Source organism: Macrotis lagotis, chromosome 1, assembly GCF_037893015.1.
Source record: "Macrotis lagotis isolate mMagLag1 chromosome 1, bilby.v1.9.chrom.fasta, whole genome shotgun sequence".
Classification (NCBI taxonomy): Eukaryota; Metazoa; Chordata; class Mammalia; order Peramelemorphia; family Peramelidae; genus Macrotis; species Macrotis lagotis.
In genome coordinates this window covers 547,285,379-547,302,782 of record NC_133658.1, presented here as the reverse complement: position 1 = coordinate 547,302,782, position 17,404 = coordinate 547,285,379, and the positions used below count along the sequence as shown (strand labels likewise).

Here is a 17,404-nt window from a genome sequence, read left to right as displayed (position 1 = left end):
TTATTTTAATTGATTTCAAGGCACTAAGTGTCATAATCATTCAATCACTTCCTCCCTCCAGTTCCTTACCTGGTTTCTTTGTCCATTTTATTCTTGTTCACTTTTATTCTGCTATAAAACAATATCAATTTCATTCTTCTGATGCTTCATTTTCTTCATGACTTCATTTCATTTAGTTCTTTCTTTGTATACTTTTTTCCTATCTTTAATTTTACTAAAGTTTCATTATATAATGTTCTACAATTTATTTAACCACTGCCTACCACCCCCATTGAACATTTAGTTTTTTTGCAATTACATATAATGTGACTATGAAAATCTTTTTTTATTGGTAACTTTTTTGTCATCTATTAATATTTTTCTAGGTATATCCAAAACTACAAATTTGGGGATCGATAAGTTTGAATATGTTCATCACATTTGCTAAAATATATAGTCAAAGAGGAGGGTCAAGAAAGTGCTTTTATCCATAGAAGGTATTTGACAAATAATTGTGGTTCAGTAAATGTTAAAGAACAATGAAAGGGACAGCTAAGTGGCGCAGTGGATAGCTCCCTGGAGTCAGGAGTACCTGAGTTCAAATGCGGCTTCAGACACTTAATAATTACCTAGCTGTGTGGCCTTAAGCAAGCCACTTAACCCCATTTGCCTTGCAAAAACCTAAAAAAAAAAAAAAATGAGGAGATAGTACCATATTGCTGTTATTCATGGGAGTATAATTTTCAATAATGCACAAAGAATCTGTGACTTCTTCAGCAAAGGGAAGTCCCTCCACCAAAACACATTTTAACCTCTCTATGACTTAATTGATAATAAACCTTTGGCAGTTTTCTGAGATACATAGAGGTTAAGGGACTAGCACAGGGTCCCGTGGTTAGTGTCAGAGGCAGAATTTAAAGCCTCCTGTTTGTCTTAGCTCCTCATCTATAAAATGAGATGGAGAAGGAAATGACAAACCACTCCAGTGTCTTTCCCAAGAAAACCCCAAATAGTCACAAAGAGTTGTACATGAAATAACTCAAGATCAACAAAATCTTCCTCCCTCCCAGTAAACATTCTATTTACACCACTACTGACTTTAATGTAAAAATTATCATCCCTATTTTACTGATGAACTAAGTAAGACTGAGAGAGGTTAAGGGAGGAAAAATAGTATGTATAGGATCCAGGTTCCAAACCCAAGCTTCTCAACTACAGTGGGGCTTTTCTCCCAACACAATAATGCCCCTGACCTATATAAAATAAAGAGAAAATAAAATATTCAGTTGCAAAAGTACCTCAGTTCGGAAAAGAGGGAGAATAATGTGGTCTAGAATTCTAAAAGATTTTATAAAGGACTGAGACTTGAGATGGACTCTAAGGGACTTAACCAGAATGATAAAAAAGAGTATGGGGGGGTGGCTAGGTGGCGCAGTAGATAAAGCACTGGCCCTGGAGTCAAGAGTACCTGGGTTCAAATCCGGTCTCAGACACTTAATAATTACCTAGCTGTGTGGCCTTGGGCAAGCCACTTTAACCCCATTTGCCTTGCAAAAAACAAAAACTAAAAAAAAAAGAGCATGAGTGGGAGCAGATAGGTGATGCAGCAGATAGAGCACCGGCCCTGGAGTCAGGAGGACCTAAGTTCAAATGTGACCTCAGACACTTAATAATTGCCTGGCTGTGTGACCTTGGGTAAGTCACTTGACCCCATTGCCTTAAATAAATAAAATTTTAAAAAAAAGAAAAGAAAGAGCATGAGTAAGAATGACTTGTTTGAAGGAACATGAGGTTGACCTGAGTAGAGTGTAGAATATATACTGAGTGATAGTGGAAGATATTAGGCTGAGTTGAGAAAGTGGAGAACCTTAAAAGTTAATTAAGTAAACCTCTTTATTTTAAGAAATGACTTTTGAGGAAAGAAGGGGAAAGAAATACAATGAGAATTTTAGCCTATTTTAAATACAGAAAGTGGTATTTTAAAATTTTTAAAGAAAGTCAGAGAAGGACAATAAATGTGATTTGGTCAGAAATAAAAAGTTTCAGGAGAGTGACATGAGAGTTTTATTTTAGTAAGACTAGTCAGATAGTAGTACATAAATTGGAGGTGATGAGATTGTACCAAGAAGACCAACCAGAAGAGAATTATAGTCATCTAATTCTCCTGGATAAGAGTAGTAACCATGGGACCTGCAGAAAAAAAATGAATTGAACAAATATTTTATATGAAGAAACTAGAGGACTTCCTAATAGATTGGATAAAATGGATGAATAAAAGAGAAGAATTGATCAAAGATGACTCCAAGACTTTAGCTTAAAAGACTAATGAGGAGAAAGCAATCATATTTAGAAGGAAAATTATTGTTTCTACTTTGAACATGTTGGTTTAAGATAAGAGGTCCTGTTGTATGTTGGAAATATAGGATAGAAGCACTGATAAGAGGCCCAGACATTGAGATTTGAGTCATCAGCATAGAACTGATCATTAGATCCTCAGAAGTAGATAAAATCACTTCGAGATTAAATAAGAAAGGAAACAGAGTCTAGGAGGAATTGGTGGATCATAAAAAACTAAATTAATGTAATGTCACAGAAGACAAAGGAGGAAAGTTTCAAAAAAAGAGAGACTTTTTTGACAATCTGGTTAAATGCAAGTTCTCTTCCTTTCTCTCCATCTCCTTTATCTTACTACACACAGGAACCATGGTAACAACAAATATCTAAGTTGGATGGCCACCAAGGAGATCATTTAATCTATTCCATACTCTTGGAAAAGTAATCATAACAGGTATACTTGAAGAACTCTATTGACAGGAGTCCATTGCCTCCCCTTGAACACTTTAAGTATTCTATCTTGGGACCTTGAATTGATCCATCCACAAATTCACTCTTGGATATTTTGTTAGGCACAGCATCCCCTCACTCAAAATCAATTCATGTGCTTGTCATGGCATCACTTCCCCTGATGTTGTGATCTTCAAAAATGAAGAACAAACATTATTAAAAAGGTACAAAGGTAAAATCATTATACCAAAATACTGACTTCTGATTTGTCAGAACATCAGGCATCAGATTAGGAAGCCCACATATTAAACTACAGGAACTCTGAACTCATAAAATCATTCCTAAAACTCTAGTCAAATCACCCAATAACATATTTACATGTTTTTTTTGAAATTTTAATGTCTCAAAAGGAAGAAAACTCAAAATATATCAATATGAGAAGTTGTATAAAAGAGTATACCTCTCATATTTAAAAGAAACAAGGCTGTTCATAATATTACTTAACAAACTCAATGCTAGCAGATGTCTATCAAAAGATGTTTCTAGACATTGACAATATTCTCTAAAGATCTATAAGAGAGAACAACCTCTCAATGGCTTTGCAAGTATTATCATGATAGCAATAGACTATTTGGGACTGATTAAAAAAAAAGTAGGAAGGAAGGGCAGCTAGGTGGTGCAGTGGAGAGAGCATTGGCCCTGGAGTCAGGATGACCTGAATTCAAATCCAACCTCAGACACTTAGTAATTACCTAGCTGTGTGACCTTGGACAACTCACTTAACCCCATTGCCTTGCAAACACCAAAAAAAAAAGCGGGGGGGGTAGGAAAGAAGACCAAAAGAATAGACTACATAAGAAAGAATAAAAAATAATTGAATTTAATAATCCATTGTTTGATAAACTTGGAAATAGTAAAAAATAAAGAATTCCACATTTAATAGGATTTGTTGGGAAAATTGGAAGTAGCCTGGATACAATGTTATCTTTATCTACATTTTATAGTATATGCCACAATAAATTCAAAATGGTTGTCCTTCACACTCAGAGGGCCAAAATGACATCACTCTATTGGAGTCAGAGTACAATGTGCATCCAACAATGACTAATCAGATAAATATGAGCTCAGAGGAAGTGATACAGAAACACTTTCAAGGTCTCTCTGAAGAGCTTTGGAATCAATCGTGAGATATGGGTATCATTAGCAGAGGACCACCCAGTGTGGCATACCTCCATCAAAGAAGGTGCTGTGTTCCATGAGCAAAGCATTATTTCAGTAACTCAAAAGAAACATGAGGTGTGAAAATTTAGCGTAATATCCACCTCAATTGTTCATATGAACTATTTATGCCCAAGCTTTAGTAGAACCTTCTATATATTCCTCTGAGCATTTGCCTTGAGTTTTCCATAAAGTAGTCTTTTAAGCAAGCATACTTCTGGCATTTGAACAGAGCTGCACTCTCTACAGTAGAATGTAAATGCTCAGTAGTTTAGCTAGAGAAAGACCCTCAACATATATGGTATTTTTTCCTGCCAGGTAATCTTCAGAATCTTCCTTAGACAACTGAAATGGAAAAGATTCAGTTTCCTGGCATGGAACTGGTAGACTTAACAGGTTTCATAGACATATAACAATGAGATCAGTACAATGACTTTTTACAACTCGTTTGGTTATCTCCCACATTTTCTGTCAGAGCCTCACAAATATTGAGCTATGTCAATGCATGTGTCAACCTCACCATCTATGTATATATATCCCTGGAAAATATATTGCCAAGGTAAGTGAATCATATCCACAGCATTCAAATAATATAGTGAATAGATGAAATGGAATATAGCCTGAATATTAAAAATCATGCCATTTAAAAAATTAGAAAAGAATCAGATAAGGTACCTTTTACAGTTATGATTATGAGTGAATTGTTAAAACAAACAAGGAATAGAAGCAATTACAGAAGATAAAGTAAATAATTTTAAATATTTTAATTTCATGAAAACCTTTTTTTGTGTATAACAATAGTGAATGAGTTAAAAGATTTCTGTCAAAAAAGGAAAATGTTTCTCCCTATCTCACTTCCACCATAAACCCCAAAATTCCTCTCTTCAGGCTCTATCTTGTCTATTTGGACCCATGACTCAAGCTGTGAGGAAGGGATTTCCCTAAAATTGTCTTAGAAGAAAATTGTCTGAGGCTGCCTTGGAGTTTCTTTGAAAAAAAAAATCCCCTTGCCAAATCTTCTTCCTCCAACCCAATTGCTAGCTCTTTTGAGCTAATAAAATTTTGCTTTGCTCATAGAGCACAATACCATCTTTGATGCAGATATGTCACATTGGGTAGTCCTGTGCTAATGTCTTCCACGTTTCATGATCAATTCCAAAGTTCTTCAGATAGACTTTAAGTGTTCTTGTATGGCTTCCAAATCATTGTAGGTTGTTTCTCAATCTTGTCTGACTCTTTGTGACACCATTTAGGGTTTTCTTGACAAAGTCTTTGAGTGTTTTTGGCATTTCCTTCTCTAACTCATTTTTACAGATGAGGAACTGAGGCAGATGGGCAAGTGACTTAACCAGGGTCACACAACTCATAAATGTTCAAGACCAGATTTGAATTCGGATCCTGCTGACTCAAGACTTTGAGCTCCAACCATTGTACCACCTAAGTTGCCCTAAATCATAGGTAAAATAGTGGCAAAGAAATAGAAGTTGTCCAGGTTCGTGCTTAACTCAGATCCTCTGACTTTTATGGCCAATGTTCTTCCCATTACCCCAGGCTGCCTGCATCTCCACTATTTTTCAACCATGGAAGCATCTGCAGCCCTTTGATCAGAAACAAGACTTCAGCATCTTTAATGTATCAATAATAGATTTTTTCAAGTAAAAATAAGAAAAATTAACATTGGAAATTGTTGTTCAATTATCTTCAATTGCATCTGACTCTTCATGACCCCATTTAGGGTTTTCTTGACATAAATACTGGGTTTACCATTTCCATTTCTAGCTCATATGACAGAGGAGGAAACTGAAACAAACAGGGTTAAATGACTTGTCCAAGGCCACACAACTGGTGAATCTGAGACCACATTTGAACTTGGGAAGTTTTCCTGACTATAGGAAAGCTATTGGTAGCTATTGCATCACCTAGCTACTCCAAATATTGGCAGTGCTATAATGGACTTCACTAATTTGGTAACAATTGGTGTGGAAGTAGAAACAATTCATTACTGCAAGGAATAGGGTCTGGCCCTGTGATTTCACTGTCAGAAGGATCTATTGAATAAGAAAATCCCCACTGCTGACCCAGGTCAACATTTCTTCATTTTCGTCTTCTAAGGGTACCAAGAGGACTGAAAGGTTGTGATCATTTGGTATGTCAGAGGCAGGATTTAAATGCTAATCTTCTGGTTTCCAAGTCAGTTTTCTAGCCACTATGCCATGTTGCCTCTCATTGGCTCAATTACAAAAACCTTTTGCCATAGGTGTGATGGATGTGTATCAATCTATCCTATTTTTCCCTTTTTTTAATCTAACCCCTTACTCTCAGCATCCCTCTACAACTCCATTTCCAACAAAAATAATGTGGGAACCAAAAATCTAAAAAGGTCTAAAGTCCACCAAGATCTTATCTTGCTGACTTGAAGATGTTTTAATATATAATCTTCTAATGGACAACTTTTTGCCACATATATTTAACATCTGACAATCTTCAGGAAGTGGATATAATAGTGACAATTGATGACCTAAGTTTAAATAACTAATCTATTAGCAATTTTTGCTATCCCTTTAAGATTTAATCAAAACAAGGAAAGAAGAAAATACAACAGCAAAATAACAGAATTAATAACTTTATTTAATTCTATACAAAGTTATTCAAAATATACTCAACTATGTGCATCACAATTACAATCATTGACACCAAATGCTTACAATTAATTTTTGTCCACAAGACATACTTGGTCAAACAATGTGATCAAACCAAAAGCTATCTTTTTTAAAGGGATTTAAGTTAGTCACAAAGATCAGTCACATGTGATGCTTCCCAACATTTAAGAAAATATTTTGTCTTCTTTTTAAGCAAATAGTAGAAGGAATTAGTGTGCAATCATAACTGTACAAGTTAAACTGGGCACCCTAGAGATCGGGCAGTGTTAACAGAATATATTAACAATTGAAAACTAAAAAATAAAATAGAATATTTTATCACTATACAATAAATACAAAACATGACTATACATTATCATTAGTACACTTATCAAGGAGAGAAAAAAATCTGGGTGACCAACATCATTTCGATGCTGACTTTTTCCTATTCCTATGCTATTTCCAAGACAAAAAATACTGGAGGAAAGACATGTTTTCCTCAAGAGAATATGCAATTCTTACAAGTAAATTATCAGAAGCTCAGTGAGTGAGAAGAAAACATAATCACATTCTAAATGAAGCTTTGTCTTCTACCAAAGTACCCTAATTGCTCCATTCAGATTCTTCACAGAAACTTGATGGATTGTTCAAAATGAAGTTTCTTTAGATATTTATCAGTGATAATGAATAAATCATTACTTTTAAAACTCTTTATTCATGTAAAATTTGGGGGTAGTTATTTGTCTAGCAGCATATATGTGTGTGTGTGTGTGTGTGTGTGTGTGTAGATCTGATCTAGTTTTGAAACAGAAAAAGAATATGTACACTGCAAATTTCAACCATCTTTGTGTTTGTGATCATTCCTAAGACTAAACACCTAAATAAATGTTATATGCCTAATTGCATGGTACCATGATAGGCAAAATGCAACCACAATGATCTTTTCAGATTCATTTTTTCCTTCTAAATGCTTTGATTCCTCCCCCAACCCCCAATTTTTTTTTTCTGAATTGTCCACTTTTAAACTGGCACCAAGGAACTGATAAATGCCTCTTACAACAAATCAAAAAAAATCTCCTATCTATTCAATTTAACCACTAAATAAATATAAGTCCAAGTGTTTAGATCCCAGCCACCTGGGAATGTAAAATTCCAATATGTTAAGAGGAATTAAATTTTTAAAAATTTTTCTCTTTTAACATAACCCACTATATAATAGTGAACTAAATGTTTTTGTTTCACAGAAACAACTTACATTTGCCATTTACAAGACAAATGGTCTATTTACAGATACATCAGGACTGCCTAACTGACAGTGAGTGTTGACTATAGACTTTCAGATCACATGGAGCTAATATGGTGGTGCTCTCTGCTGAATAGACTTTCCCTTCAGGATCCGTCTTATCTGGAAAAAAAAAATAATAAGCATCATCAGATTTCTCTTTGAGTAAGTGATGCTAGTGACTGATATTACTCCTTCATATCTCTTTATGAGATATGAAGAAATTAATTTGTAAATTATAAGAGCTGATTTTCTCTGGTTGTCCCCCTTGCCTGGGCTGATCTTCATATTCCACTTCCTTTCCCCCCAAAGTTGCTTCCTTTTGAATTATTCTTAATCAAAAGGGAAAACATATATATAATATTATACTGTGTCTAATATGTGCTTAATTATTGTCTCCCCTATAAATTATAAGCTAATTGAGGACTTTTGATTTTTGTCTTTTTTTTTATATCCCCAGAGCTTAGCACAGTGTTTGGAACATAGTAGATAATTATATATGTTTATTAAATGAACAAATAAAGGATCTAAATCTATTCCATCCACATTTTGTTGTTACCTGTTCTCCAACAGGGCCATCTGGAACCAAATGAACTGGTTGTTCATTCTCTAGGTTCCTGGTACTTGGATCAGCTCCCTTTCTCATCAGTAGACGGACAGCATCTAACTGGGTCACTCGATACTGCAGGCTGGCAGCCACATGGAGGGCAGTGTTACCATTATAAGCCTGGGAAAGGAGAAATGAAATAATATACAATCATCAGAGAAAGGGCTCCAGAGCTAAAAGACATCAAGCTTGTTTCTACTTGTCAACTCTGCTGAGGAAAACTAACAAGTTACCTTAGTGTTCACAAAAGACAGGCAACTGGGCAGCTCCAAAAAGAGGCGAATCAGCTCTAGGTTGGCTTCTTCAGCAGCCAAATGAAGAGCAGTGCGACCACTTTTACGATCCTGGTCAAAGGAAAGAATGAAAAACCATCAACACATTCATACTGTGAGTTAATTTTTTAAAAAACAAACATAAAACAACCCAACATTCCGAAGAATCCTTCCATGAAAAAACACTAGCCTAGTGAATGACAAAGACTAAATTTCCATCTCAAGAATTTTTTTTCCTTTTGATCAAGAATAATTTAATAAAAAAGGAAGCAATTTGGGGGGGAAAGAGAAGTAACATAAGATTAAAAGCTAGTAAGAAAATTTTTATAAGATATGTGTCTATTATTAAAGGTGCTTTACTGTCTCCCCAATTATTACACACCTATTAAATAGAACAATTCATGAGACTTTGGGAAAACCCATGAATGAAGTTTTGAATGATGTAACTAACCACCTTCTTTTTTCTCTAGGTCAGAGGCCAAAGGATCATGGATTTTACCACAGGAAGAGAATACAAAAAGGCTGAATCAAATTTCCCACCCTTCATTTTATAAATGAGGCAACTGAAGCACAGAGGGGTGAATAGACTCGTCTGGCCTCTGTCTACTTCACCACACTGCCCAGCTCTAATACCAGACACTTTTTACAAATTTACCTTAGCTTCCACAGTGGCTCCCATCTGGATTAGGCATTTGATTGTATCAACTAAACTCTTGTTCTTCAAGAGAAGCTCTTGGACTTCAGGTGAGTGATGCTGTGAGTTCCTCTGGAGCTCATGAACCACAGCATTGTGGGCCACCACTGCACAGTGGAGAGCAGTGAGACCTAAAGCAAGAAATCACAAAAATCATGAGAAACAGCTACTCCTCCAATTTTATATCCAAAAAAGAACATGGCTACTGGTAAAACATTTCTTGTGCCTAGATTCCCTCTCAAGATGCTCCAAATGCTCATGGTTTGCTTTCTTTGCCCCACTCCATTAATTAATGATATAAACTGAGTTTTAAGGGAATTGAGTGTAATTAGATCATAGAATGATAGAGTCAAAGCTAAAAGGAACCTTAAAAGTCATACAATCCAGCCCTATCATTTTCCAGAGTCAGAACTGAGATATTCTATGAATTGCTTATGAAACTTAATTTCCTCATATGGAAAATAAGAGAGTTCAACTAGACAGCCTATGAATTCCCTTCTAGTGCTACTGTCTATCATGTCTCCTAATAAGTTTCTAGTTTGCAAAAAAAAGTAACCATCCTGATGTGGTTCAGTTGTATACAACTCTCTGTGACCCCATTTGGGGGGATTTTTTGGTGAAGATACTAGAGTGAGTTGCCATTTCCTTTTCCAGTTCACTTTATACATGAGGAACTAAGGCAAACAGGTTTAAAGCAACTTTGCCAGAGTAACATTTAGTAAACCTGAGACTGGATTTGAACTTATGAAGACAAATCTTCCTGCTGTAAGTCCAGTGATGTATATACTGTACCACTTAGCTACACCAACACTAACAAAGTATAGTTGTGGTTATTGCACCTGGCCTGCCATGAAAAAAGGAGAATGTGTAACTTTCAGCTTTCCATATCCTCAGTTACATATTTAATAAATATTAGGCTTGCTTAAGACTATTTCCAAAAGCCCTGGCCAGTCTTTAACAAGCAAGTTTGCAATTACTCACCATCATAGTTGGTGGCTTCCAGATCTATAAATTGATTGCTACAGATGGCCCCCTTCTGAATTGCCTGAAAAAAAAATTTTTTAATATAACAGCCAAGATTTAATAATAGGATTCGAAAGGTGGGGAAATAAGTTAACCAAATGACAATTTAATCAAATCAAAAGGAGGGTCCCCAACTGAGAGAGAAGAACTAATACAAGTGCTTTCACTGCTACCATTCAGAGAACAGGGCCTAATCCAGATAGTTTTCCTTACCTGGAGGACTTGTGAGTGGCCCTTTTCAGCACAGACATGAAGAGGTGTTCTTCCCCAGCAGTCTGTGGTGTTCACCTGGGCCCCCAGGTTCACCAGGTCTTGCACAATGAGGTGCTGATTGGCAGCCACTGCTACCTGAAAGGCACTCTGTGGTCATTCAGAGAAGGAAAAAAAAAGTTAATGTTTGTTTTTCTCATGCAATCATTTTAACAGGAAATATGGCTTAAAATAAGAGGCCTCTGCTCCCCCCCCCCAAAAAAAACTCTATTAACAAGCTTCTGGGGGCAGAAATGGTTGTATTTTTGTCTTTGTATTTCACACACGGTAGGTGTTTTGCAGATGTTTGTTGATTAATAAACAATGTATTTAAAGACTAGGAAGTACTAGTTTTAATGCTCCACAGCTACTCTTTGGCCCAATTAATTTCAGGATAACTCTTAGCAATTATTCAAAAGCCTCTCCTAATTATTCTTGTGTGGTCTTGGCTGACTACTCAGAAGCCATGTTCTGCATTTAAACCCAAAGACCTCTCCCCCCCCCCCCCCCCCATGAGCCCAAGGTTTTCTATGTCTATTTCAGACACCTGGCAAGAACCTCACCTGGCCATTATGTTCTTTAATATCTAACATTTGAAGAGCACTCATCTTTCTGGCAAGAACATAAGAGAGGGCTCTTCGGCCCTGGGCAACTGCAATGTGAAGCAACCTGGAAAAGAGGAGAAAAAAAATGGAGAATGAATTACTTTAGGTTTCTCATTTTTCTGCCCCTCTATTTTGTAATGGACAGATTTACTCAACTTATCTACAGCACAACATAAATGGATGATCCTTTCAGAGATTTTCATTAATACTGCCCTTAAAGTAATAGGTTGGGACACCTAGACAGACTGGGAAAAAGCAATGGAAAAAGTTTGTGCTGGCTTTCTAAATATAAAAAAGAATCCATAGACCATATCTATTATTTTAGTAACTTTTAAGTAGGTCATATGATCTGCAGGGACAGCCAGCTCTATAGTGGTTAGTTTTCCTTTAAATTAAGCAAATTGGTCTAAGGAGGTAACTATTTGAAGCAGAAATCTTCAAAGTAGTTCTGAATTCCCCACTATAAATAGTGCTATTACCAAAAAACTACATGTGCAAATAAAAAGTTGTACTCACGTATCACCATCTGCATCTTTGGAAAGAAAGTGATCCTGGGAGAGGTTGACCAGTTTGTTTTCTTCCTGTTCTACCTGCCACTGAAAGAAGGATTTTCCTAACTGTGTGGTGTTCATTGAATTTCCAGTCGCATTCTGGAGTGGCAGGGAAACATTTAAAGGTGTTAAGCCTAGATCCTGCCCACCCAGAACATTACAGGCAGGGTTTGGCCTCAGGTTAAAGTTCTGGATGTTGATCTCATTCGACTGCTGCTGTTGCTGTTGCTGTTGCTGTTGTTGTTGCTGCTGCTGCTGCTGCTGCTGAGCACTAGGTGAAGTCTGAATGGGAAGAGCAATATTCTCTGGTTCTCCAGGACCACTTAGGAGAGATGCAAAACTTTGGGTTGGACAGAACAGCAGGTCTTGCCCATCAAATAAGTTTGGTTCATAGGTAGGAGACTGAGCTTTTCCAGAATATGGACTACATTGTGGGACTGAAATGTGACTATAGGGTTGTTGCAAATCCTGGTTCTGTGAAGAAGAAAACTGATATATCTGAGACTGATCCATCATTTGTGGGGAATTACTGACTTGGAATGGCTGTGGTGGAGTGAGCATCTGCTCTCCATGGAAATCCTGATACTGCTCCCTAGGAGAACTTTGATTGATAACCACTGGACTCATCCAGCTAAACTGAACTGTTTTCAAGGAAACAGGACTGGATTCATTTTTAATATTCATAATGTTCTGAAGCAGATCAGAATTGCTGTTCTGTTTGGGTTCATTAATATGAACATCTTCCATGCTATCCACAGGAGTTGGAGTTTGGGGTGGTGTCTGAAAAACAGAAAATTATCATATCTGAAATTGGTTTCCTTGTCAAATAATACAGTTAATAGGTAACTTGTCTCACAAGTGAAGATTTGAAAGCTTACCAAAATCTGTGTAGGCAAAAATGTAGCTGGCCTTTTGCAAGCTGGTCCATCAGAGACAGGATCAGCCCCCTTCCTTTTCCCACTATGTGCCAATATATTCTTCAACTCTGCTAAGAAAAAAAAAGAATTCTGAATTAGCCATTTTAAAATTTTGCTGTGATGTAGTCAAATTTTTTTTTCTCTTAAGACCGTTCTAGACCACGAATTAAAAATCTCTTACCTGTAAACTGCTCTGTAGTCACACTTTGTGCCTAAAAGGGGGAAGGGGAAAAAAAAGCACATTTAACTTCCTATGTCTTAAATTTTTAAGAAATATTAGTGCAAACATTTTTCTCCACCAATATTAACAGCCCTGATCTTTTTTTAGTTTTATGACAAAAATATACATCATATTAGGGTGAATCTGGTAATAAGCCTCTGCAAACTTAGTTCAGATCAGCCATTGGAGATAGAAGCCTTTACTTTTCAGATGTGATAGGATGAGCTTGTATTTCTCTAGCATGGCCTATAACAAGTCAAGGTCCATCTATCTCCACAATACAACAAGGAGGACTCTTTGATGGAAGCTCTTTTAACAACGCTCACACACTTTTCAGGACAAGTTATTAATCCAGTACTTCGACATGTAAACATCAAGTCCATTAACATTCTGCTGTCCACCATTTCATAACAATTTCCTCATCCTTCGTCTTCATCTTGATCTCAATTCAAGTTTAAAATGAAATGAATATGGTTTAAGACTTTTTATTTCCAATTTAAGTTTGTGTTAACTCTTCACAATTCCATTCAACTCAGTATCAGCTCCCCCTTTTCCATGAAAATTTCTTCTAACATACAACTGGGTGAATCCAGTTAGGAACACTCCACAAGCATAGAATCTATGTCATAAACAACAACAATCATGCAAGAATCACCTTAAAATCATCCACAGGTGGAGCAGAAGACTTCTGCTTACTATTTCTTATATGTAACAAGAGTTCCTTCACTGAATTTCTCACACGAACACCTTGAAAGGGTCCTCTCTGTTGTCTTCCACCAGCCATATGGTTCTCACCTGCTCAAGAAAAAAAAGAAACCATGTTTGAAGTTTAGTCAATTTAAAAAACATAAATCTAAATAACCCCTATTGATTATGATTAAATAACTTCTAAAGGAATAGCTAATCAACATATCAAGACTTACTGGCATATCACTTGTTCTTTTTCTTTTATAGGATGGGAGGTAATTGTCTCTTCCAACTGAATTGACCATTCCCCACTAAGAATTTAGAAAGGCCAACAGACCACAGGGAGACATTCTTTTGGGCTCCTGTTTGAAACCAACAGTTACAGCAAACCATTGGTCTTGATTCAGGGCCTGTCTACTCATTTATCTGAAATCCTCTCTCACACACACACACACACACACAATATGAATATATAAATACATACACAAATATATAGTGTATGTAACATATGTATATAACCACATACACACCCTTCAAGGCTTGCAAAGTATGTGAACACCCATACACTCATGGGTGTGTATGTACCTTGCAAGTCTTAAAGTTTCATATAAATGTAAGCTATTATGATTGTTAGCCCCTGACTCCAGACCACCACCATCATATACCAACCTCAAACATATATACATAATCTTAATGTTTTGAGGAAATAAAAAAAATTGTTCTTCCCTCACAAAAAGGTGGTGGCAATACCAGATCTAAATTGTTTGAGAAATACATCTACTGAGTCTCTCTGCATCTCAAATCCTAACTCTGTAAAACAGGAATAATAAAGTTGGTTTATACCCTTATCAAATGAACCTGCTTATAAGGATTAAAGAAATTTTATTAGTTACTACCCCTTAAGTTCTTCAAATGAGGCTTATATTCTCCTAGAGATTAAAAAAGTCTGACATTTCCACTCTGACAGGCAAAATAGACTTTTCCCCATGATCTCAAGTTACAAAAACCTTAGATTTGGGCACTAATATTTTTTTTAAACTATCTTGAGGATTTCCCCTCCTAAAAAAATTTTCAGAACCATCTGTTGGTCTTCCTAGTAAAAAGGAAATAAGCTGTTGTTTTGGAACTTGAGCCAAAATTTGACAATATTAGAAACAGAGATGAGTTCAGTGTTCCACTTCTGACCACTTGTGTCATAACCTCTTAGATCTGGTAGTCATTAAATAAACAAGTGAAAAAAGTCAGGAAGTGGAACATTTTAAGCACTTGATTTACAGAAGGGAGGGGGAAGAGGAGAAAGGATGGGAAGGAAAAGAACAGAAGACTGGAAATGGGTAAATGGAGTTCATTCTTTTTAAAGCTGAGAAATGTCACAAGAAGTTACACACAAAATCTTACATGGGACTAAGGCCCACCCAAGACACGGTAGTAGCCAAAATTGAAAGAAGAAATTTGGTTTAAAATACTTCTGTGGTTGAGTAATTGAAAAAAAAAAACTAACAAATCAGCTTGACCCAGACATAGTTGAGAAAAAAACCGTATTGAAGTAGTTGTGTAACCAGACTGGATTTGAACTAGTCTTTCCTCATATCTTATTGGGTGTCAGTTTTCTGATCTGTAAAATGAAGGCACTTGACAAGATAATCTCCAAGATTCTCTCATACTCTAAATCTCATGATTCTACTAGTTGACTTTTACTGAGAAGGCATAGTTTATTTAAACAAAAATGAACTGACTGGCATTAAAAACAAATGAAAAATTTGCTATGTTCAAAAAAAAAAAAACAAGCCTGCAAAATTTCAAGAGACCCAGTGGAGCAAGGAGAGCGGGGCAAAAGGCCAAAAGAAGTTTAAGAAACTGACCGGCCATTTCTAAAAAAAGGTTTAAAAGACTGATATGTCCTCTTGGATTCTCCTAGATGACATAAATGCCACCTCCTTCCAACCTCCCTCCCCTCCCAAAATAAAAAAACCAGATTCACTGAGAAAACAAAAAGGAAGCTAAACTTGAGGCCAACAGATAGAATAAAACATTCTAGATCTAACTTATAATTAAAATAAACAAACAATATGGACAATAATATTATCTTATTGGGTGTCAGTTTTCTGATCTGTAAAATGAAGGCACTTGACAAGATAATCTCCAAGATTCTCTCATACTCTAAATCTCATGATTCTACTAGTTGACATTTACTGAGAAGCCATAGTTTATTTAAACAAAAATGAACTGACCGGCATTAAAAACAAATGAAAAATTTGGTATGTTCAAAAAAAAAAAAAAAAACAAGCCTGCAAAATTTCAAGAGACCCAGCGGAGCAAGGAGAGCGGGGCAAAAGGCCAAAAGAAGTTTTTAAGAAACGGACCGGCCATTTCTAAAAAAGGTTTAAAAAAAACTAGGGCAGATATGTCCTCTTGGATTCTCCTAGATGGCATAAATGCCACCTCCTTCCAACCTCCCTCCCCCCAAAAAATAAAAAACCAGATTCACTGAGAAAAGAAAAAGGAAGCTAAACTTGGGGCCAACAGATAGAATAAAGCATTCTAGATCTAACTTATAATTAAAACAAACGATACAGACAAGAATATAACTCAAGCCCAACTCTCCCGGTCAGTGCTACCCGCAGCCGGTCGCGCTATATACGTGAGCAGCTCAGCACCATGCCAGCCTTTGCAATCTGCACCGCCGCCTGCCCGCAGCACCCCGAGAGCCCTTATACCCCTCAGGCTGCAGGGTTCGCGCGCGGCACAAGTCAGGCCCGGGGCTCCCCTCCCCGGCTGGGGCGCGCTACCTGGCGCGCGGTCGGCGCGGGGCCCGGCTCGGGCTCGGGACTCTCCGTGGGCGCCGCAGGACGAGCTGGAGGACAGGTCGGAGGCGTCGGAGCCCGGGGAGCCGGGCGTCGAGAGGCCGGAGGGCGAGAAGCCGGCGTCGCCCGCGCCCGGGGGGCCCGGGGGCGACCCCCCGTAGAAGTAGGCCAGGTTGAGGGGGCTGGTCATGAGGCCCCCCCGCGCCGTCCAGCGGGCCCTCGCCGCCGCGGCCGTCCTCCGGCAGCTTGTCCACGATCATGCCGGCGGGCACCGGCGGGTCGGCGGCCACGCGCTCGGGGGTCGCGCTCGGGGGTCACGCTCGGGGGTCACGCTCGGGGGTCACGCGCTCGGGGGTCGCGCTCGGGGTCACGCTCCCGGGGGTCACGCGCTCGGGGTCACGCTCCCGGGGGCCACGCGCTCGGGCGGCTCGGCGGGCAGCGGCTGGCTCTGGGCTGGGCGCGGCCCGGAGCTCCCCGGTATATAGGCGGCGGGGGCGGCCCGGCCCGGCCCGGCGGCTCCTCCTCCTCCTCCGGAAGCGCGGCCGGTTTCCAGTAAAATGTCCAGGATGAGGCAATGCTCCCCTCCCCCGCCCCGGCCCGCCCGGCCGGGCCCCGCCCAGCCGCGCTCCCCGGGCCCGGCCGACCTTGGCTCTGACCTCCGCCTGGCCCACCCCAGCTCCCTCCGCCCAGCCTCCAGGTGCGCCCCCTCTGCGGCCTGACGCGGGCCCCCACCTGGCTGCGCAGGTGGCACAAGGCGGGGGGAGGGGCAGCCCAGAGCCCACCCGGTGCCAGGCGGCCACCCCCCGGCCCACCGTGCACCTCAGTCTTACCGGTTTCGACTCAAAGACTCCTTTCCCCAGGCCTTCCTCCTAG

The 17,404-nt window shown here is 38.7% G+C and overlaps 1 protein-coding gene and 1 non-coding gene across 2 annotated transcripts; both read right to left on the bottom strand.

The window, feature by feature from the left end:
- Window positions 1–7,377: 7,377 nt before the first annotated feature.
- Window positions 7,378–16,806, bottom strand: NFKBIZ (NFKB inhibitor zeta). The gene is given in 13 exon segments (XM_074214391.1): window positions 7,378–8,025; window positions 8,462–8,629; window positions 8,743–8,853; window positions 9,437–9,606; window positions 10,457–10,520; window positions 10,712–10,858; window positions 11,311–11,416; window positions 11,869–12,683; window positions 12,782–12,891; window positions 13,002–13,032; window positions 13,696–13,835; window positions 16,517–16,731; window positions 16,733–16,806. Coding segments are annotated over 13 exon segments (2,190 nt in total). The 5' UTR covers window positions 16,792–16,806; the 3' UTR covers window positions 7,378–7,971.
- Window positions 14,005–14,140, bottom strand: LOC141510705 (small nucleolar RNA SNORA2/SNORA34 family). The gene has a single exon (XR_012475128.1). It is a non-coding gene; the product is annotated as a small nucleolar RNA SNORA2/SNORA34 family (small nucleolar RNA).
- Window positions 16,807–17,404: the final 598 nt, after the last annotated feature.